Here is a 22,860-nt window from a genome sequence, read left to right on the forward strand (position 1 = left end):
GTTGGCGGCCGGATATGTCCCGGCCTGTGTCGGGCGGTGGGGGTATGTAGGGGGGAACGTGCGACGTCTGGCCTGCAGGGGGAGGTAGGGGACGGTTGGGAAAACACCGGATCGGCTGGGGGGGTTGGACCTGGTTGCGAGCAGGTGCCCGCGATCAGGTCCAATCAGGGAATGTGTATTTATGTGCCTGCTTTGTGTTGCAGTAGGAGTGAGATGTTACCTGAGAGAGGTGTTACCTGAGAGAGGTGTTACCTGAGAGAGGTGTTACCTGTGAGAGAGGTGTTACCTGTGAGAGAGAGAGATCCGGAGACCTCGATGGAACCAGGAAGCGCATGGATCGACCGTTATGATTTAGTTTGGAGCATGTGTTATGTTTGCTTTACAAAATAAACAAGTTCCCAACAAAGGGACGAAGGAAACTGGTCTCCCCGTGCTCATTATCCCCGTAAAAAATAACTCCCTTCTCTTTGAGCAAACATTTATTGAATATTTGCCGGTTTGTTATTTTTTGCTTTAAAGGTCCCATGACATGCTATTTTATGTATTCTTTAATATAGGTATTAGTGGGCAACTAACACAGTATTCAAAGACGTTCCCGAAATTCAGCCGTGGTGCAGAGTTACAGCCACTCCGAGCCAGTCGCACATTGAGCTTCCCCCAAATGCGCTGTTTTGGTGTCTGTAGCTATAATGCAAATGAGGAGGAGCGAGGCGGGTCAAGGAGGAGGGTGGGGGTGTATGGAGTCAGTTTCCTGCCATAATTCAAACCTGAAAAAAAAAGTTTCAAAGGCTTGTAAGTCTGGGTTTGAAAACTCAACACCTTGTAAAAAAGGTTTTGCAACACTGAAAAAAGAGATTATAACCTGAAAAAAACTAAAACTAAAATTCAAACATCTCTAAACATGATTTTGGGTTCTATTTTATCTTCATTTACACCAAGACATTTTCAAAGTTCAAACAATTTCACCAGCGCATTTGCAGAGTTTCAAATCTGGCACTGTTCTAACAGTGTATTTCATTGTTGCCCGGTTTTGAAACCTTGTAAATGGGATTCTGCAAACAGGTGTTCATACATTGAGAAATACGTTTTGAAAGTTTGAATATTTAGTTTTAAAAACTTGTAAAGGTGTACGTTTACGACATTGCAACGTATTTTTTCAGAACTGACTTTTCAGCACTGACTTTTCAGAGATTTGACCACACAGGCGCAAGCTTTGAGTCACGTGAATATTGGCAGTGTTCTGACGCCACTCGTTTTGAAACTCCTGACAGTCGAATCTGAAAAGAAAAAAAACGTTCCTGGGGGCGGGACCATTTAGCTCTAAACCTATTGGTTGCTCTCGGCTGACGTACATTCCAATCACATGTGCCGTTCACCGGGCTGTGCGTGATTGACAGTGCTCTGCCGATGACACGAATAACAAGCGACTTTTGCGGTTGATTTTGATTTCCATTTTCTGGAACCATGGCTGTTTCCCAAAGTGAAGGCTGCAGCCTTGCTAGGACGCGTCCTTGCTAGTCGCATCCTATGGAGATGAGACTATGGGTGTGTTCGAAACCGCGTACTTGCTTACTACTCCTACTAACTATGAAGTCAAATTGAGTAAGCAGAACGTAGTAAGCGAGTTTTAGGTAAGCGAGTAGTATCCGAATGTCTTCTACTTCCGGAAAGATTTTGAGTAAGCATCGCTAGCTTACTAGACGTACTCAACTGCCCCAGAATGCACTGCGTCTATTCAAAAGAACAGTGGAAGCAATGGCGCTAAACGGGGAGCCGCAGCAGCAGTGCTTTTAATAATTGTTTAATAATTGTTTTAACATATCACCGCAAATCCTTAGGTTGAAGGTGTACTGTGACGTTAAATGTGACGTTTATATATTTATTTATAATATTTATTAACGGCGCCCGGGCGGTAGGTTATTGACACGTCATTTGATTCACGTCATCTGAGGTGGTTAAGTAAGGACGGTCTTCTGAACGTCGATTACTCAAATGGATTGCTCAATCATTATTTAAGGATTCGAGAAGTAGGCCTAAGCCAAATATTTAGTAGGTAGTAAGCAGTAAGCAAGTAGGCGGTTTCAAACACACCTGGTTCCAGAAAATGGAAATCAAAATCAACCGCGAAAGTCGCTTGTTATTCGTGTCATCGGCAGAGGGATTATCACGCTGATACGTAGTACTTCCGCATTCGGTGTTCTTTGTGCACTGTGACATCCGGTGAATCACTCATCACTCTGGCGAACTGATGATGGAGGACCGGCAGTTCACTTTCACGACATCCCTGGTAAATGTACCCAAAGTCACGTTTTCTGAAGTTTACAGACTTACCGAACAACACTCCATAACAGCCCGCTCCAAACTGGACAAGGGATTGTTTATTTTTCGAGAAATATATCGACTACGAATGTGAGTGTCTGCAAGCTAGCTTACGCTAGGTAGGTTGGCTTATGCTAACGTCAGTTTGGCGTCAGCTCAGTCTGGAGGGATGATGAAATGATAAGACATGAAAAATAAGGTAGACTTGTACTTCTTTGGTACATATATGAATGTGTATCTTCAGCAGAAAGTGAAATGAATGTGAAATGAACTGAATGAATAAAGGAACTGAAAGAATAAAATGATTTAATTCATTCCCTTTTTCTGAGTACATAATTTACTACATTACATATTAACATTATTTTGAATACTTTCAGGATGGACTGACGACTTTAAAATTGATTATAGATGAAAGACTTCTCATTCAATTACATACATGTCATTCAATATATACAATGTTTTCAGTATACAGAATTACAGCTCCGGAAAAAATGAAGGGACCACTCCAAATGTTCAGTGCCTCTCGTTTTAATATTTATATATTATATTTATAGGTACATGTTTGAGTAGAAACACTATTCAACAGGGATGTAGCCTTTTAAATCAAGTGGTCCCTGGAAGTTGGTCATCACACAGCAGACGGTCCACAGCTGGTTGACTGTCGCAGACAAGGTGAAAGGACAGTGCGTTCCCAGATGCGGTATTCCTTGACTCTGCCTATTGCTCTTTCTACGAGGATTCGAAGTCGGGCGATTGCTTGTGTTTTCAGAGCATCCTCTTCGGTGAACTGCGCAGTGGTTAGAGATAAATTAATTCGTATTATTATTGTGAATGCTTCAGTCCATCTTAAACATTTGTCTACATATCTTAATGGTCACATTTGGGTCAAAGTTTTAATTTGAAATGTTCATTCCTTTCATGCCTACCTGTCATCTTGAAGGGTGGTATAATCAGCGTTGCCCCACGATCAGCTAGTGGCTTCTCGATGGTGAAACCCTTGTCTGCCATGCAGCCATCTCCTGGCTCCAGTAAATCCAGCAGTCCACTTCGTTCAGTCAGCTCTGGGTCGGAGATGGAGCCGGTGAAGAGATTTGACACAAAAGTCACAGCACTACAAGGGGCAATCCCAATCAAGGCCTTAAAGGTTGTTGTGTTCTTGTAAGATGATGTTCGGGTAATCGTCGACTGCACCTTGGTGCAGTCGATGATTACCCGAACATCATCATCTGGACTGTACTGCACAAATTTGCTTGGCATGGTGGACATGCTGTTTACTTATCCAGATGGGGAGGGAGCCAAGGAGCAGGTAACGGTAGTTGGCCCACGGTATAACAACAACACACTGACCTGAAACATGTCAGCCAGCACCTTCTCTTGCAGGCCTGCAGCAACCCGGCAGCAGAAGAGAAAAAAACTCAACCAGTTGCAGTCTACACGTTGGATTGGGAGAAATGGGTTAAAATGTTTGTTTCTTTTTCTGAGCTTTTGACCAATAAACCAACATGGAAGCAGATGGTTGAATAACCTCCCGGAAGTCACAAAAAACATCTCTTGATGTGAATCTGGTGTAAAAAAGGATGTCCTTGTCTGAGACACAAAATCTGTGAAAAGGCACTTGAAGTCTTGAACCACTTTCAGCTGTGACAGCTCTCATCAGCTCCTTAACTGTTTCTTCCAATTGCTGTATGCGTACAGCAGCAGCATCCAGTGCACCTGTATGAGATGAGGAAAAAAAATTAAAACCCAGATTTTGGCTGTGACTTGCATATTGGAAGCAGTTTGGACCTCTAAAGAAATTGCTTTTTGTAGCTCAATATTGCTTTTAAAATTTGCTTTTTATAGCTCAATATTCACCTTTACAGATATAGAATGCAACATTTGTACTTGTGATGAAGCTTTTCACATTGTGGTTTGGTCAAATGCTGGGACATCAATAAGACTAAACATTTTGTGCCCGAGTTCTGAAAAGTTGACCTACCTCCTCGGTATAACCTACTAAGAGCCCATTCTGTGATTAAACCATAGGTAGCACATCCTGTCAGGTAGGTGGTTTAAGAACAGTATGGGGTAATAGTAGGCCAATATTTCAGAACACTAACAAACACTGACAAACCTGGTTTAGGAGCAGAACCGAAATCATGTTCTGTCATCACCACCGAAGCTGCGATCTCCTCCATCGGCTCTTATTCACAGGGCAGCGGTTGCTCATGAGGGAGGGCTGGGTGAACGTCATGGCCTAAGCGAGTTGATGATTTTTTATAAACAGACCCACTTCTTGGCAGTCCCCAGTTGTTCCACTGGAAACAGGAGGGTACAGACCCGATTTTCAGTCGCTTGGTGTGACCCCGGTTGGTTGCTAGCTGTAGCGTTAGTGTAGTCTGATTCACTAAAGTGCCGGCTACAAACAAACGTGCTACCTTGTTTTATTTCAAAGTTTGGCCCTTCATCCCGGCGAACCGCTTGAATCCACTTCTTCCATAGACTAAATTCAGTCGGGAATCCATGAAAACTTAAGTAGGGTTGGTGTTGTTTGTTAGATGTACAAAGTGGAACAGAGCAGTGACATCTAGCCTTTGTTTCAGCCATTGTTGAAGTACGCCGGAAGTGTTCATGCACAACGAAGACAAATCCCGCCAACGGAACCCGGAAGCGTGATAATCCCGCACAGCCCGGTGAACGGCACACAGAGGTGGAAAGAGTACTAAAATATTTTACTCAAGTACAAGTACTGTTACTCTGTTGAAATTGTACTCAAGTACGAGTAAATTTACCGGTCAAAAAATCTACTCAAGTAAAAGTAAATAATTTAAAATGTACTTTAAGTAAAAGTAAAAAGTAACTTTTTTACAATCAGTGTTTTCTGCCTCTACTGTGATGTGCAAAAGCCCACCTGGGAAATCGAAAGCCCACCTGGCAAATTCCCATTGTCATTGTGACACAGCACACAGTGCTCAGTCACTGCACACAACAAAATTGCATTTATGCCTCACCCATGCAAGGGAGCAGCCCCAAATGGCAAAATGACTACTCACGGTAAAATCATTTCCAAAACATTTATTTTTATTTAAAAAAGTGCTACATAAACTACATAGTGCTACATTCAGCAAAAAGTGCTTGTGCACTGACTGTGGTTTCATTTCAGTTTCAACTCGCCAATAAACATTCCACAGAAACATCTAACATCTTAACAGAACATCTTCATAGAAAAACCTAAAGAGACTCATCAAAAGTGCAGACATTTAAAAAAAAAGAACAGGTTTCAAAACATTCCATAAATAAACAATGGAAATAGAAAACAAACAAATACTCTTGTTGGCTGTTGTGGCTGTCTGTGTGTGAGAGAGAGAGCGCGAGAGAGCTCTGTGTGTGTGTGTGTGTGTGTGTGTGTGTGTGTGTGTGTGTGTGTGTGTGTGTGTGTGTGTGTGTGTGTGTGTGTGTGTGTGTGTGTGTGTGTGTGTGTGTGTGTGTGTGTGTGTGTGTGTGTGTGTGTGTGTGTGTGTGTGTGTGTGAGAAAGAGAGAGCGAGAGAGAGGGAGCTCTATGTGTGTGTGTGTGTGTGAGAGAGAGAGAGAGAGGGAGCTCTGTGTGTGTGTGTGTGTGTGTGTGTGTGTGTGTGTGTGTGTGTGTGTGTGTGTGTGTGTGTGTGTGTGTGTGTGTGTGTGTGTGTGTGTGTGTGTGTGTGTGTGTGTGTGTGTGTGTGTGTGTGTGTGTGAGAGAGAGAGACGCTAGATGGACTATGAATTAATCTCTAAACTTCCTGTTCAGTTTGAGCAGGAGTTGGTTCTCAAAGTTCACTGCGTTCATCCTAGCGCGCTTCGGGGTGAAAAGCAGGCCGGCACAGCTGAAAAGCCTTTCACAGGCAGCTGACGCAGGCAGACCTGTGAGTTTGAGGGCGAGTTTCTTGATGTGTGGAAATGACTGGAGGAGATCCATCTTACTTGATGCACAGGCAAGATACCCATCCAGCTCCCCCGTGCCTTGTGATCTTCTGACCTTCATGGATGTGAAGAAGTCCTCCTCATCATCAGATGAAGTTTCCCCAACGACCTCTTCCACCTCTGCCATCCTGTCAAGGTGCTGCCTCACATAGGTCAGGCCTGTTGAGAGCCAAACACACAACATATGCACATATTGAGTATTTCTGACATGTTTTGATTAAATAGACAAGAGGAGTTTATACAAATGCAGAAATCACCATACAATTTTTAGTAATTTATTTCCAGAATTCATGCATGCCTCTCGTCGCTGTTTCCACCACCCATGCTTCTACCTGGATTATTATGCCTGGGTGGATAACCCCACCCCAACAATCAGGAACAACTTTTCTGCTCTAGGAATCTGCACTCTGCACTAGGACAATTACTGTGCTGCACTTGGAGTTTTTCTCCAATACAGCCATACAGGATGATCACTTTTTGTATGCTCAGCCGCAAGTGTGTGTGTGTGTGTGTGTGAGTGAGTGTGTAGAAGTGGAGCGGGGCCACACATACTTCACAAATAATGTAGAAACACAAGTAATTAGGGGGCATAATGTCAAAAGATTATGTCTGCATAATTACGGCATAGTGTCAAAAAATGAGATTATACCTGCTTCAATGACATCGGCTCTGTCAGTCCAGTTGCTCTTGAATTTAGGCAGGAGGATGGCAGCAGCAATGAGCTCTGGGTCCTCCTTCACCTCACAAAGGCTTCTGCCTTCATTGCATCGGTTGTTGCCACGAGGTTCAGCAGATGGCACGCACACCTTTGTTGTGAGGGGAGTTGAAATTCCAGCCGAGTGTCCTCTTCCAAAATGCTGAATGCGTCTACCAGCTCATTGGTATCGGGTTCTTCACAATCTGGGTCGGACTCCTCTGGATCCTGGCTGTGTTCCCCAACGACAGCGAAAGCTTTGATGAAATTGGACCCACTGTCGGTTGTCGTCCTCACGACTTTTCCCCTGATTTTATATTGACAGTGGATATCATCGATTGCAGCTGCCAAGATGTCAAAAGTGTGGGAACCCTTCAACCGCTTGCACGCCAGTGCAGCAGACTGCCTCTCCAGGGTGTGCTCGTCTATCCAATGGAACGTCATTCCTAAGAAACTTTGTTGGTGCGCCGTCCAACAGTCAGTGGTGGTACCAACATAACGGACCTTGGCGAGATGTGACATCAAGTTTGTCTTCATGTGATTTGCTGCTTCCTGTATTCTGATGCGAAGAGTCGGTCTTGAAATCACATGGCTTTGGGGATTCAGCGTGGTTATGAGGTCCTTGAACGCTGGTTGCTCTACCACAGAAAGGGCATGATGCCCATCACAAATAAAGGTCATCACAAGCTTGTCAAGTTTTGACTGTGGCACACGTCTGCCGACACCAGCTGCCATCATCTCATCCAGTTTGACTTGCTTGGCTACCACTTCTTGAGGCTCCGAGTCCAATGCCCGTTTTCGTGTTGCCAAGCAGTCAATGAAGGCCTTAATTTTTGACGGATGTCTCCTCTGAAAACACACAAATACACAAATATTTTCATTGGTATGTATATCATTACCTTAATTTAACATTTAGCATTTTAACTATTTATTATATGCAGACATGTTTTCTGAATCTATACACACTATATATTTTGTGCATCTGAATGAACATTTTGGTCACAAAACCTGCAACATGTCTCGCACTCGCTAATCATCAGTGTGCTGTGTTTAACCCCAGGGGCGTTGCTAGACCTAGAGTTTTACTGGGGCACAGGCCTCCAACTGCCAATACTTATTTTATTTTATTTTATTACGTGGGCACAATATGAAATAGATGGATACAGAAGGGTATGTACGAGCTTCAAAATCATTGTCACTGTCATACTGTAGGCTATATTAAAGCACTGGTAAAGGTAAAGATTCAAAGATAGATTCATGAGTACCGTACAATGATATGTATTTAAACACATACACATCTCAAAGATTTACAAATAAGGTAACTGACAAATAAACAAAAAGTCTCTTTATGACCTTCACCTCTTTATCAGGAGAAGTCTACACATCTATATTTATTTAGAAGCTGTGTGGAAACAGCATAATTTTGCCAGAACGACATGGACTATAAAGGCCAGAAACAAGGTTTAAAATATAATTTCTGACTTAAGGTGAGGTGGCTCATTGTCACCAATCAACCTGGAAAATGTTATAGAACATCAAAGCTCTTAAATTTAACTAAATAAGGCCATACACTACTGCATAGAGCCTTTTTAAATGATTATTTTTTCACTATTAAGCTGTATTTTCCTTTTTAGTGTTAAGGAAGTTTTTGGCCACTAAAACTTCCTCAAATTTTGAAGATTATTAATTTTCCGTGTGTGTGTGTGTGTGTGTGTGTGTGTGTGCGTGCGCGTGCGTGCGTGCGTGCGCGTGTGTGTGTTATAAAACGACAGGCTACAGACGCTCAGTATTGAAAAACTGGTGCTATTTATGTGGGCAACATTCTCTAACAGCAATCAAGTTGTCATTGTTTGTGTCAAACAAGTTGTGCATTTGTTGTAACGTTAAAACAGGAGATGACTATACTCTGCGCTGTTTCCAGCTCCCGTGGTTTCCAACGAAACATTCAGAAGAGTCACGTGGACGAATCCGGAAATAACTGATTTTTTTCATTGGTTGTTGCGTTAAATCGTAAATTTTCTGATTGGCTTTTATGTGGCCCCTTTCGTTTTTTGATTGGCTGGTAAGTGGCAGGCTCGACTGAGGACTCCCGAGGCAGCAGGAGATGCACTTGATGAATCCTGCCGATTCCATAGCGAGAGCGGCGCTTCTGCAGATTAATTTAATGATGATCAATGGAATTTTACTGGGGCACTGGAGACTTTTACTGGGGCACGTGCCCCAGTAAAAAGGGCCTGACGACGCCTCTAACGGATGTCAAATGGCAGAGTGGAGTAGCAAACTAGCGCGGGATCACCTCTGTCATAGTATGCTTCAGCTCAAATCTGTCGTAGTTGGCATTGGCAATGGCAGTTGACAGTTGACCGTTTACATATCTGCGGCTGTCAATTGAAACATTGGGCTTATTTGTTTTGTTTAAAATGCTTTCTGGCCTGATGGATGCATTTGGTAGGACGGATAACGGCAGGTTAGCAAGCTAACGTGCTTATACTATTATTAGCCAACTGAATAAGCACATTAGTGGGCATAGTTCTAGCTAACTGCCATCACAGTGCCAACAGGTTGCTACTTCAATATTGTATTACAGTATTAGCAGTACCATACAGTTTTCGGGATATGGCTAGCTTGTTGTCAGTTTAAACCTGGAAAGGCACGAGAAACATGACTTACCTCAACGTGCTTTCGGAGATTCGACTTCGAATTCTTGTAAGCTGATATGTTGGACTTCTTCGGCACACATAGTTAACATTACATGATATAGCTTTCTCCACGTTTCTCCACGAAGCTGAACATGTTTTCAAGATAGGGCCAGGGGTGCACTAGGTTAGAGGATGAACGGCTCGTGTTGGTCTCCTCTGAAGTAGCAGGTGAATCTCCATCGTCTGCCTCCATGTCAGCCATCATCGTTTGAGTGAGAGACAGATCGTACGCGCCAACACTCTTTATAAAAGAACTAGGTTCTAGGCTAGAATTCTAGAGCTGCCGGCACGCAGGGGCACAACGTTCAGTTTTTTACATCCCATAATTCATTACCAGAACACGTTTTTTTTGTTTCAGTGAGATTTTTTTTTACTCAGTAACGCTTGTGCTGTAAAATGTACCGAAGTACATTACTCCAAAGAAAATGTACTTAAGTAAAAGTAAAATTACACATTTTAAAAAGTAGTTAAAAAGGTACAAGTACACAAAAAAGCTACTCAATTACAGTAACGCGAGTAATGTAATTCGTTACTTTCCACCTCGGCACATGTGATTGGAATGTACGTCAGCCGAGAGCAACCAATAGGTTTAGAGCTAAATGGTCCCGCCCCCAGGAACGTTTTTTATTTTTTCAGATTCGACTGTCAGGAGTTTCAAAACGAGTGGCGTCAGAACACTGCCAATATTCACGTGACTCAAAGCTTGCGCCTGTGTGGTCAAATCTCTGAAAAGTCAGTGCTGAAAAGTCAGTTCTGAAAAAATACGTTGCAATGTCGTAAACGTACACCTTTACAAGTTTTTAAAACTAAATATTCAAACTTTCAAAACGTATTTCTCAATGTATGAACACCTGTTGGCAGAATCCCATTTACAAGGTTTCAAAACCGGGCAACAATGAAATACACTGTTAGAACAGTGCCAGATTTGAAACTCTGCAAATGCGCTGGTGAAATTGTTTGAACTTTGAAAATGTCTTGGTGAAAATGATGAAGAAGATAAAATAGAACACAAAATGATGTTTACAGATGTTTGAATTTTTGTTTTATTTTTTTTCAGGTTATAATCTCTTTTTTTCAGTGTTGCAAAACCTTTTTCACAAGGTGTTGAGTTTTCAAACCCAGACTTACAAGCCTTTGAAACATTTTTTTTCAGGTTTGAATTATGGCAGGAAACTGACTCCATAGGGGTGTGGCCCTGAGCAGCTTGCAGCCACGGTACCATGCGCTCTGTTTACAGTGGATGTATCGCAATGGCGAGGCGCACACAGACTTTAGCCGTGTTCTGTAAATATTCTAGAACACACGGGAGTCCTGGAGCTCTATATCTAAATATTATCATATAGCCTACATAGATATCTATATCATATGATATATATTATAACGGCAAAAAGCTGTGTGAGCCGATATTATGATTCTCAAACGACCGCGTTGGGTTCTCCGACGTTCCTGGTTCTTCAACGTCCTCATCAATGTGAAGTAGACTGAACCGCGACAAGGAGGAGAAAGGGATCGTTGCCGGGCAGCGCTTAGGCACCTCCGCCTCCGGCGGTGGTCCCTCAGCGGGTCTCAAGCTGGAGACATTCGCCGCCAACAATCCCTTTCTCCTCCATGTCGTGGTTCATGTTCTTGAGGGAGTCAAAGCCAAAGTTCCTTCCCCCCAATTCATTCTCAACCTTGGCTGAGATAACCCCCAATACGAGTCTCGTTGTAGAAATACCAGAGACGATACATATTATCACGGCCAAAAGCTGTGTGCGCCTCCAGACGATATAATGAATCACAAACGACTTTGTCGGGTTCTGCGACGTCTCTGGTTCTTTCACTTTCACATCAACCTGAAGTCGACTGAACCGGGCGCTGCCTGCTGCCGGCTGCCCGCTGCCGGGCGATGGTGCCTCGCGGCAACCGGCGGCATGTCGCAGTTCATGTACTTCAGCCAGTCAAAGCCAAAGTTCCTTTCCCCCAATTCCTTCTCAACCATGGCTCAGATAACCCCCACAACAGTCTCGTTGTGGAAATACAAGACACGTCAAAGAACCAACAAGAAACACTTGCGTTACAGTGTGTGTATTCACACACACACACACACACACACACACACACATGTGGCGCTCGCACGGTCGAGTCTCGTTGGCGGGCCAACGTCTCTGGGCGGGCCAGGCAGAGTAAGGGGAGGAGCTGAGATTCCTGATGACGTCATGAATACAGACATTCCAAATCAGCGCACTTGAGCCTCCGTTTTTTCAAAGGCGAGCAGAACAGCTAGTGCTCGTTTTACACCAAACGCAAGTTTTAGCCATTGGGGGACCATAGGCAGGCTAGGGGAACTCATATTTATGTTAGAAAACCTCATAAAGTGAGATTTTCATCTCATGGGACCTTTAAACATTAATTGTGCTATTTGAAATTCAAGTTAATTTGAGTATTTTTGACTGTATGAATAATAAGTTTGTGTGATCCCTACCAGCATTGAAAGTAGTCCGTATAGCTCTTTTCTGCAGAATAAGCAGTGAGTGTTATGTACTTTTGTAATTATTGCCGCAAACCTCTACACAGTAACTTAAATAAGGTGAAACCAGTGAACAATAGAGAATGTGTAGTGATTTATGATCCAGAACCTGTTTAGCTTTGAATAATTACTGCAATGCTTCTTGACATCTTGGAGTGTATGTTTTATGTGAGATTTCCAGTTTAGTTTCTCATCAATTGTTACACCGAGGAATTTTATTTGACTAACTCATTCAATGTCTACGCCATCAATCGGTATCTTTATTTGTTCATTTGTTCTGCAGATTGCAAATAACATACATTTTGTTTTGCTCAAGTTTAACGTTAATTTATTAATATCGAACCATCATTTTATGATGGTTCGATATTATTCTCTTGAGTGAAACGAAAATGTCTTCCATCCAGTCTTTAAAAACCTCAATATTAGAGCCAGGTGCCCTATAAAAACAACTAATTATCCGATTTTTGCTTTTTTCTTTGCAGTTTTCTATTGATATGCATTCCTAAACATTATCCACTACTGTTGTAATACTGTCCAGCACCTTGAAGTTTAATGTCTTGTCCACATATATGTCTACTCAACCTCCTCCTTTATTTTGTCTATTTATATAACCAAGTTCATAACCAGCCATGTCAAAGTCCAGTTCTCTGTCCTTATTGATCCAGGTTTCAGATATTGCGATGATATTGAATGGTTGTGAAAATGTATCCAAGTATTCCCTGATAGAAGTAATGTTTGCGTACAGGCTTCTGCTGTTGAAGTGAATGAATATTATCCAACATGAATCGTAAATGCTTCTTAAAGAACTACTAAACATGAACAAGAACAACCAACATAAGCTCCTCTTTATTTGTGTTCTTTATTACACATTAAATAGGAGTGGTGAGATTCATGGCAAAAAAATAGACTCATTTGAGATCGATCAGCACGACATCACCCACAACGGGCGTGGAGTCGTGATCCATTCACCCACTCCCAGAGGACCCAGTCGCACTCCCTAATCACATACACCGACAGGAGCCGGGCTCCGTTAAAGCAACATTCATTTAGACACACCAAAGAAATTAAGCACAATTTACAAAATATGCACCTTTCAGTATCACAACTATACAAAGGTTGTTAAAATACGATCAAGGTATAAATGATACATTTCCAAAAAATCAGCGGTTGGCACGCAATAAGAGGGACATTAACATTTTCAGTAAAACTATTTTTCAGGAAACAGTATTGTGAACAAGTGGATTCTAGAATTCAATCGCATTAACAGTTATCTACTTCATGAGCAATATGTAATACAGTGGGTTAAAATCCATTAATCATATTCCATGTCTCTCCTCCACACAAACCGTATTAAGCCTGACAGTGAATGTTCCTCTGATTTTCCAACGCCCACATCAACTAATGCTAAAGTTTTGAAAGATGTAGAATTCCCAGCAGAAGGTTTACGATTTGCAGAGAAAAGAGAAGATTCCAAGGAGAACGTTAATTTTTTCCCCTCCAAATTTGAATGTCTCAAAACTAAATGATTGGCAATTTGTGCCCATTTACCAAAAATAGCTTCAGTTACATCACTTCATTTCACATGTTACGCGAGTGATTATGGTTAATTATTTCACTGGACAATAACTTGTTTGAAAGGCAGCCCAGCAAACAATTTGAGAAGATGAGCAAGTAAATCAAAAACCTGAAAAGGCCAAACAACAGGAGGAAGCTCAATTTCACCAACATATTGAACGTCCTCCATGACACCAGACTAAGCTAATTATCTACAAGAATTTGGGGGGAAATTAGTGGAAGGAAGTATTTTAAAAGGCTAATGTGGAAATTTAACAAATCTCACAGAAATGAGCTAAGAAGCAAGAGAATATAAAAGCATGGGTCTGGTAGGTCTACTTACAGCGGTTTCATTAAATCATACATTTATTAAAACCCAACTATTCTGGTGGTTTTGGTTCTCAGAAATGCAAAAGTAATGATCACTTGAAAGTGACAGATTTCCACTATGGTCACAGTTCCACATTCCTGGCTCTGTTGCCTCTATACAGTATTAGCAACGAGTATTTCTAAGGGCATTAAGGACACGATGCATGCAAGGACAACATCTTCTGTAGGCAATAGATCACTACCCACACAATACAAAAGGCAGATGAATTTCAAAGTAATTAGGAGATAATTAGGGTGTTAAAACATTCTGGGAAGAGTAGGAGTTCTCATGCATACTTTGATCCACAACATAACTTTAATGACATTATCAAGTCATATCTCGAAGTTCAAAGAGGAATGGGATATTACACAGTGGCTAGTACATCTGGATTTATCCAGGTAAGTGCTGGTCCATTTTCCATGTGTTCTTTTATTTCTAATTCAATGGGATTTTAATTTATTCTTTGGCATCCCGTAGGATCTGAAGGAATCACCAAACGTCTGTAGGTCATGGCCTGATGAAGAGTAAAACAAGTTGCTACTTAACACATTGATCCAAAAGGAGTAGTGACATAAACTCAGATCAGTTCCTCCCACCTCAGTAGAGTTTCCTCCTAGCAGGTAAGACCTCCTGACCAGTGCACGGGGCACCTGGTTCTAGACGGAAGGTCAGATCAAGCTTACTGGTTACCTAGTAGCAAAACAAATAAAATAAAATAACTGCAGCTGAATCTAGCTCATTTTAGAATTCAGTACGGTGGGCACTAAGAAATAGAGTAATAATTTAGTGTAATGTACAAATGTATTACTTAAAATGTTCAACTTGTTTTCTCTCCAGTCTGTCTTGAAGCGTGCGGGGGAGGTTGGCGTGTTCCTTTACATTAGAGTACACTTTGTCTTTGACTTCTTTTTCTTCTTCTTGCCGTCCTTACTCATCTTCTCCTTGTGTTTCCGGATTTCTCGCACTAATGTGTAAAAGGCGTCGTCCACGCCCTGGGAAACACAAACACAGACGCATTGTTACAGGTGCAGCACGCCAGGGGCTCCCAAGAGCAGGTCACCACCACGTGGCTGAGGTGCTGTTTGGGTTATATTCTGGAAACAGAATCTCAAATAGAATGCAATTTGAAACAGAAGTAGAGAGGAAGCCATTTAACAATACAAATCAAATCTGTGCCATATTTCAATCTAGGATTGAGAATTACACTTCAACATCGACCCGTAAACGATGTGTTTAGATGGTACGATTAAAGCTAGGGTCGATCTCTGGGAGAAACCATCCAGAGGCAGCTAGATCTTTAAACTATGCCATAGAAATAAAACCCAGGCCTCCATGCTCCCCTGAACCAGGGACTAGTTGGCTAGCTCTAGCATTAGGTTGGCTAGCCTTGTGGAGGATGAGGGTTTGGGCAGGGTGCACACAGCTAGCAGTGTAGGAAGGTACACCGACGGGTAGGCATCTCGATCGGGCGCAATGCAAATGCTATTTGACAGGTTTATTTCAGGTCTGTGAGCCACAGATACTGTAATTTTGGATTATTTGTGTCAGCACGTACAATTTATGTACGGGATGTTAAGAGAATTTCCAAAAATATGAAAATAATAAAAAAGGGCAGGCAATAAAATATATTGCCTACCCTATCTTTAATGAGTAAGGCCGAGAGTAAAGGTCCTTCCACAGCAGATATGTAAAGAATCAACCAATAAACAAAGATAAAATAACTAAATGGCATCAGGCATTAACATTAACAACAGGAATATGCAGCATAATCCAGCATAATTTTAAGTAGGTATAATCTTAAATCAGTCTGTTGGTACCCAAAAAAACCTGTTACAATACAACTGCACACCATGATGTTATCCAAAAACAACCTATATTCAAGTACTGCAGTGCAGGGAAATATTGTCTTCTATTGAGGTGAATAATCAATACATATTCCAAGATCCTGATATTTACAGGTGTATGAATGTAGGTTAGCACTCAGATGCACCAAGAGGACTGTGTACATAGCCCACCACTACCCCTATATCCTACAACATATTCAGTCACCATGGTGACCACGAAAAATATGTCTCCAGATTGTGATGTCATCCTGATTGAAATCGCATGCCTCCCCATCAGAAGTTGCGCTATAGGTTTGGTGACAATTAATGTTGCATATCTGAAGATGGAAATCACGCCATTAGTGTTCTGTCCCATAGCTCGATGGTTTATGATTATTTTATTGACACAGGGAAAAGACACGGAAAGAACCGAACGGTTAACCCATTGCAAGGGAAAGGACTCTGAAGACAAGGGGGGTGGGGGGGCGCAGAACACAGGTGTAAAAGACAAAGAGAACCAGGAACACTTTGATTTGAGCGACAGATGTCTGGAGCATTAGAAGAAAAAGCCAAGCACACAGCTTTCTGCCCAGTGTGATCCTACCATCCAGGAGCCGCTCATTACCTGACCCGGCAGGGACCCCTCAGCGCCCCACTCAAGATGACCGCACAGGCCAAGGAACGCACAACATCACGACATTAACCTCTCCCAGATTGTCCAGCATGTTGATTGGTTGTTGTTGTTTTTTTGGGGGGGGGGAGATCAACCACGAAACACAAGAAGACTACCAGAAGAGGAAAGGAGGAGACCAACCATCCCTTTTTCCTGGTTAGTAAGCAGCTAGACAGCCCCGCCCCACCTAGCAAGTAAGCATAATGCCCCAGCCTCTCATTGACTGACCTCTAGAAATCAAACACACACACACACACCTGGCAGAGGAGGGCTGAACTTACCCCTGTTTTGTTTTTTTACATCACAACACACTTTTTAAGCTTGACACAGCGCGGCGTCTTTTCTTCCTTGCAGAGCTTACTGAGTCGGTGCAGCCTGATCTCCCGCACCAGAGTGTAAAAGGCATCCTCCACTCTCTGCATTGCGAGACACAACCTCCCTCAATGTTATGGTACACAGGGGGCACACAAGCACCAATGGTTTACAAAGCAAAAGGTTTGTGTGTACACAAGCCACACACATTCAGTATGATAAGGCCCGGGTTGGTCTGATAGATTAACATGGGTGTTACATTAGGACCAGGAGGACCTTTGGCTTGTACTCAACCGTTGTAGGAGTAGGAAATGTTAAATGGGAGTTGGTGGCTTCAGTGTGGTCTGATAACCATGTCGTTGGGGAGGGGGGTGGACACGCAAACGTATGCCGGGACAGAAACGCCTTCTGGAAAGTCAACAACAAGCCCGCCACAAGGAGAGAGACAGATCGGCACGGACAGGAATCACTGGAGCTGGCGCCCAACAGAGTCTGATTGCCCTCATTGATAAAGGTCCAGGAAAGGTCATGAATACATGTCGTGAATTCCGGCACCAGATACACAACGCCACACACACACACACACACCAGAATAATTAAAACCACGATAACAATGACCAATAATACATGTCCCGTCGTGCAGGTTCCATGACCCAATCTTAATGATTATTGTTGATTAATTAAGAATCGTAATCCATTTTAGGCCATGATTAATTAATTTCCATGAGTATGATAGGGTAGCATGCAACGAAACCCTCATCGCCCATTTATAATCAATCCAAAGAGGAAGTACAGAACAGCGCGTGGTCCGAGAGGCAGAACATCAGAAGGGCCCAGAGAGCCACTGAAACACAAAATACAGGCACCGCAAGAAGAATACCACTCTAGATCAATGTGTAGCACCATCATTATGAAGAGCTGAGGCGACGACACCAGCCGTGACCAGACCAGTGTTTGCATGCTTCACAGACCAAATGTCATCATGAGAAGATGGCAGGTCAGTTAGTACCAAGGAGGGCGGCGGAGGCATTTGAAACCATGAAGGGTCCAGGTAATATGATCTACGTCTCTATAGATACACAGGGAGCACGTTGTGTCCAGGCCATGCTCCCAGGACCCCCACCTGTCTGGTCTTGGCAGAGGTCTCGATGAAGGGGATGACGTAGCTGCGGGCCAGGTCCTGGGCCTGCTTGGTGTCCACCGTCCGGGATGGGAGGTCACACTTGTTGCCCACCAAGACCATGGGCACGTCCTCGGAGTCCTTCACCCTCTTGATCTGCTCTCTGGAGACAGGAGGGCAGCTTTTATCATCCAGGGTTATTAAGGTGGACGCACAGGAGAGGCTCATGCATTGAGACAGTATTTAATAATACCGTCATATTATTACATCTGTTAGCATTTGATTGTGTTATTTAAATGCTTCTTTAATGATGGATAATGTTCCCTTCTGCTCAGTTTATCGAGTCTCATATTCATTTATTATATGCATCGTAACTGCTTCTTGTGAAATATTTTGGTTAAAAAAAACCTGCATTTTATTTTTTCTGAAGTCTCCTCATATTTAATTCAGACTAAATAAATCACTGAACAAAAATAAAATAAATCACTAAACACTTTTGTGGATCCCTTTAGTAACTCATGAGGACGGGGTAAGGACTCAAGTATGGATCCCTTTAGTAACTCATGAGGACGGGGTAAGGACTCACCTATAGTGTGGATCCCTTTAGTAACTCATGAGGACGGGGTAAGGACTCACCTATAGTGTGGATCCCTTTAGTAACTCATGAGGACGGGGTAAGGACTCACCTATAGTGGTGGATGTCCTCAAAGGACTTGGTGTTGTTGATAGCGAAGACGCAGAGGAAGCCCTCGCCGGTCCTCATGTACTGGTCCCGCATGGCGCTGTACTCCTCCTGGCCCGCTGTGTCCAGGATGTCCAGTAGACACGTCTCCCCGTCTATCACCACCTGCTTTCTGTACGAGTCCTGGAGACAAGAGGAGGACGGGCAGGGTCAACCACTACCTCTGAGACATATGATCAAGATTCCTGTCCATTTTTAATTTGGATTAATTCAAATTATCAGGGTGCTAGAAATTTAATAAAATGTATTTCATTATGTTGACTCCAGATCATCTTAAATAGTTATACACTGGTTGATCTTCCAATAACGCATACACAAGATACATTGTATTCAGATCACAAATTTCCAAACACCCAAATACTGTTGCATTGTCCCTGGAGAAAATAGGCCAAAGGACTTAAACTGACAGTAAATTACCTCTTAAGCGACTCTAATTAGAAAACAAAACATTTTTAGGGACTCAAATAATCCTACCCTCAAGAGACAGTCCATCATGACATCTACACACTTTGTTTTTAGCTTTAACATAAATGTGATTTAATTGTAAGTCAATTTACATAATATGCCTGACACTCTGCCAATATTTCACTCCTAGCAATTCACTGTGGTCACTGGTACAAGTTCCTTCAACATTCTCCCTATTTTCCTTCCTGTTGGGGGGTAGAGATACAGGGTTGTTACTCTACCTACTCTGCAAGTATACTGGGACCAAGAGGTTAATGTGAAGGTAACGTACGTCGACGTTGTGAAATGGACTTTACCTCGATGGTTGGGTCATACTCGTCCACAAAATGGTTCTGGATGAGCTGGATGGTCAATGCGCTCTTGCCTACGCCTCCAGCCCCCACCACCACCAGCTTATACTCGGTCATGATTCACCTGGGGAATAGCAGGAATACTGTTTTATTAAACATATAGATAGCAATAGAGACATATATATAGAGAGGTTTTTTGGTACTATTTAACTTCAAAGAGGAGGTTTTCCAAAGTGTTTGCCAGCTAGAAAAAGACTAGCAGGCGGAGCTGTGCGCAGTAAAGGATGGTCCAATGTTACACAATGAGCAGGAGTCAGTATGCTTCAGGTTAAAAACCTAAACATTAGGGATGGAAGGTAAGAAGCAGTTAGTAGAAGGTGGAGGTATGATGGCCTACTGGGTCTAGACAATATTTATAGACAAAACAGTAGTTCTACAGATACAGCAATGCAATAAAAACAAATCTCCACCAGGAGATTTTTGAAGACTGTGGTAATTAGGGTTATCTTGTTAATGATAACCCTAATTGTTCATTATTGCGCATCGTGTTATGCTAGTTAATAGTGTGTTGTTATGCATGACAGAACTAGAGGATATATTTGTGTAACTCGTAATGCTAGAAGATAAATCAAATATAAATAATTGATTTATCGTCCAGCACTACAAGTGATGGGTTTTAAATACATTGCTGATATTTGATATATACATTTAAAAAATACATCAATCCCCAACTGAGTCGGGGAATGCGCGTTCCATAGAAATCAAGAGGCTGTGTCAGTGTGTGAGGATGTATGCAGACAGCACCCCACACACTGAGGGAATCCCTGTAACAAAATCACAGAGCGCCGTTCATGTGATTATTTATAGATAAATATAAAAACAAAACGATGTGCACTAAATGTGGTTTTAATATAAACAATTGATTTGAATATTGAAGTCATACTGGAATGAATGTGGAGTCAGGCCATCTTTGGAAACTCCCACTCCTTGAAGTTGAATAAATAAATAAATATCTCCTTCCTGTACTTGGTTCTGCCATTTATTGTGAAGAATGTGTGGATTAATTACCAAAGGCTCAGAAAACGTTATTTGTTTGAAAATTGATCCTCAAGAAAACTAGGATGAGCTTTAATGAGGGTGTGCTGAAAGATCTTAAACCACCAGTGCCCGATTATAAGGGAAAGTAATAAATACACATTTTCTGGTCCGGACCAAACTATTGAATACTGTGCCTCAAAGCTAGCATTAAGGTTTCTCCTGAAATTATATTAATGGCATGTTCTGTCAAAACAATGAAAACTTTAGCCAGGCATAAATCCATAACAAATCATTAAGGCAAAAAAAAAAAAAGACGAGAAAATGGGCGTCAGCTTTGAAAACAATCATTAGTGTCAGGCCAACCTTCCAGTACATTGCATACTTGTGTGGATAGCCCTAGGGTCAAGGAGGAGTTCCCTTAGCATGTTATCCTGGAGACAGAGACAAGTGAATGACTTAAAACCAGACAATATTTGAGAACTGCAACAAAATAAATAAAATAAATTGACGAAAAAACGAAGAAGGATGAACCAACTCCTTCTGGTCTACACTAAAGGAAGAAGTCTAGTCCTGGGAAACAAGGAATAATCGAGCAGTTTCAACGTATGCCTTTGTCTATAACAGGCTCGTATCTGTTTGGACATAACAAAGATAAAGCAAAAACAGTTCCCATTAGAGATGTCAATAAACGGTCTGCAAATAGCCGTCATGCTGAGCTAGATTGACACTTGACTGTGGGTTTCAACATTTTAAACCACTTTGAAGAGTCCCTATATAGAAACACGCATTGTGTGTAGCAGAAAGTAGCAAGATTTGATGCTTTTTATGGAGCATCAAGTGTATCCAGAAGTGAACAGTGTGGTCCAACAGCCTACTGCTGAACACAATGCAGGCAGATCACACTGGATTTCAATCGGCCATACAACTTTCCCACTTATGACCCTACTACTGTTGACAAGCAAATAACAGCCATTATTTAAAGGAAGAACCGAGTGTGCTTCTATTTGGTGGTTTAACGCCCGGCCTCCAGGAGCCGTGTGGCCCTTGTGTCGGTCGGGGAGCAGCACCACTGGTTAGCCGCCCACCGAGAGCCGTGTGGCCCTTGTGTCGGTCGCGGAGCAGCACCACTGGTTAGCCTAGCAGCTCATAGCAGCCCAGTGGCAGAGGTGACCGAGATTACCCAAATCTACGGCCATTTCATCTCAATAACAATATAGCACAAGAATGTTGACATGAGGACCGGTGTCCGCTGCGGTCCAGGGTCCCGCCTGTACTGGGTGTAGACGGATACCAGCAGCGGTGCACCGGTGCAGCGGTCCAGCCCCCCACCCCCCCCCCCCCTGCACCGGGTGAAGACGGTCCAGACCCCCCCCCCATACCTGTTGTAGACGGAGACCAGCAGCGGTCCAGACCCTCCCCCCCACCCCCACCCCTGCACCGGGTGTAGACGGGGAACAGCGGTGGGGCTCCGGGCTGCTGGAGGCGTCAGGGCCACACGGCGGGGTAGTGTTGGGCGTAGTTTGCGTTCAGAACAGTTCTTTCACTCGATACCGATTCGCTAACGGTCAGGGTTCAAACGTAACCCCACTAGTTTAAATATCTAACGGCGGATCTTATTCTCACTGTGTGATTCCCGTACTGGTCTCCCGTTTGTTCCCCACCCGGGCCATTAGCGTCGCTTTACCTTTAGCTGAGCAGTTCCGCGTCCGCAGTGTCGACCGACGATCAGGCGGATGATCCTCCGTCTTCAGTCCCGCTCCGAGGGTCCTGTCCGCCCCGATCCCCTCATTCACCTCCGCACGGCCGGGTGGTAGGAAAACAGGAATATAGGAAGGTTTGGATATTAATCGGTGTAACTTTCCATTGGGCCGGGCGATCGGCCTGACGTCGAGGTGGAGTCCGGGCGGAGGAGACGGGTGGAGCTCTGCTACCCACAATGCACCGCAGCCAGCGTCCACACAGCAGTGTTGCCAGATTGGACCAGATTTCCTGCCCGATCTGGCAACACTGGCTGAGGCGCGCTGCAGCCAGTGTTGCCAGATTGGGCGGGAAATCTGGCCCAATCTGGCAACACTTCCACACAGCCCTGTTTCGTTAGAGCCTTCAGAGGCCCACATAAATACAATATAAATACGATATAAATGCAATGCTAATGAGGATATGAAAATAAAATTAAACTTCAAGTCGTTTTTTTAGGGGCTACGTTCAGGGTGATCCTAGATGTAGTAACGCATGGCTTGTGATTCGACCATTCGTTCCTAAAATATACTAAGTCGTAAATAATAACAAATATATCATCATATGTCTGAAAACAT

The 22,860-nt window shown here is 43.0% G+C and overlaps 1 protein-coding gene and 1 long non-coding RNA gene across 5 annotated transcripts; both read right to left on the reverse strand.

The window, feature by feature from the left end:
- Positions 1–5,694: 5,694 nt before the first annotated feature.
- LOC132464818 (uncharacterized) lies at positions 5,695–7,012 on the reverse strand. The gene is made up of 2 exons (XR_009527356.1): positions 6,906–7,012; positions 5,695–6,415 (listed from the first exon to the last, which is right to left on the reverse strand). It is a non-coding gene; the product is annotated as an uncharacterized LOC132464818 (long non-coding RNA).
- A 5,964-nt stretch (positions 7,013–12,976) lies between these two features.
- LOC132464816 (GTPase KRas) lies at positions 12,977–22,489 on the reverse strand. Of its 4 annotated transcripts, none has more exons than XM_060061424.1 (7): positions 22,230–22,489; positions 19,514–19,631; positions 18,697–18,875; positions 18,014–18,173; positions 17,185–17,298; positions 16,860–16,994; positions 14,858–15,074 (listed from the first exon to the last, which is right to left on the reverse strand). In XM_060061424.1, exons 2-6 carry the CDS (start codon positions 19,622–19,624, stop codon positions 16,875–16,877), a joined length of 684 nt encoding a protein of 227 aa, XP_059917407.1. In that variant the 5' UTR covers positions 19,625–19,631; positions 22,230–22,489; the 3' UTR covers positions 14,858–15,074; positions 16,860–16,874. The 4 variants fall into 4 exon arrangements, with proteins under 4 accessions (XP_059917410.1, XP_059917407.1, XP_059917409.1 ...); XM_060061425.1 differs by having other exon boundaries at positions 14,990–16,243; XM_060061426.1 differs by lacking the exon at positions 17,185–17,298 and having other exon boundaries at positions 22,230–22,487.
- Positions 22,490–22,860: the final 371 nt, after the last annotated feature.

The sequence above is a fragment of the Gadus macrocephalus genome, chromosome 9 (genome assembly GCF_031168955.1).
Source record: "Gadus macrocephalus chromosome 9, ASM3116895v1".
NCBI classification, from domain to species: Eukaryota; Metazoa; Chordata; class Actinopteri; order Gadiformes; family Gadidae; genus Gadus; species Gadus macrocephalus.

Coding starts and splice junctions, on each gene's coding strand:
- LOC132464816 (XM_060061424.1), bottom strand. CDS start 19,624: ATGACCGAGTATAAGCTGGTGGTGGTGGGGGCTGGAGGCGTAGGCAAG. Junction 18,174..18,696: donor GAGGACATCCACCACTATAG/GTGAGTCCTTAC, acceptor TCCTGTCTCCAG/AGAGCAGATCAAGAGGGTGA. Junction 17,299..18,013: donor CCTCTGCCAAGACCAGACAG/GTGGGGGTCCTG, acceptor TTGACTTTCCAG/AAGGCGTTTCTGTCCCGGCA.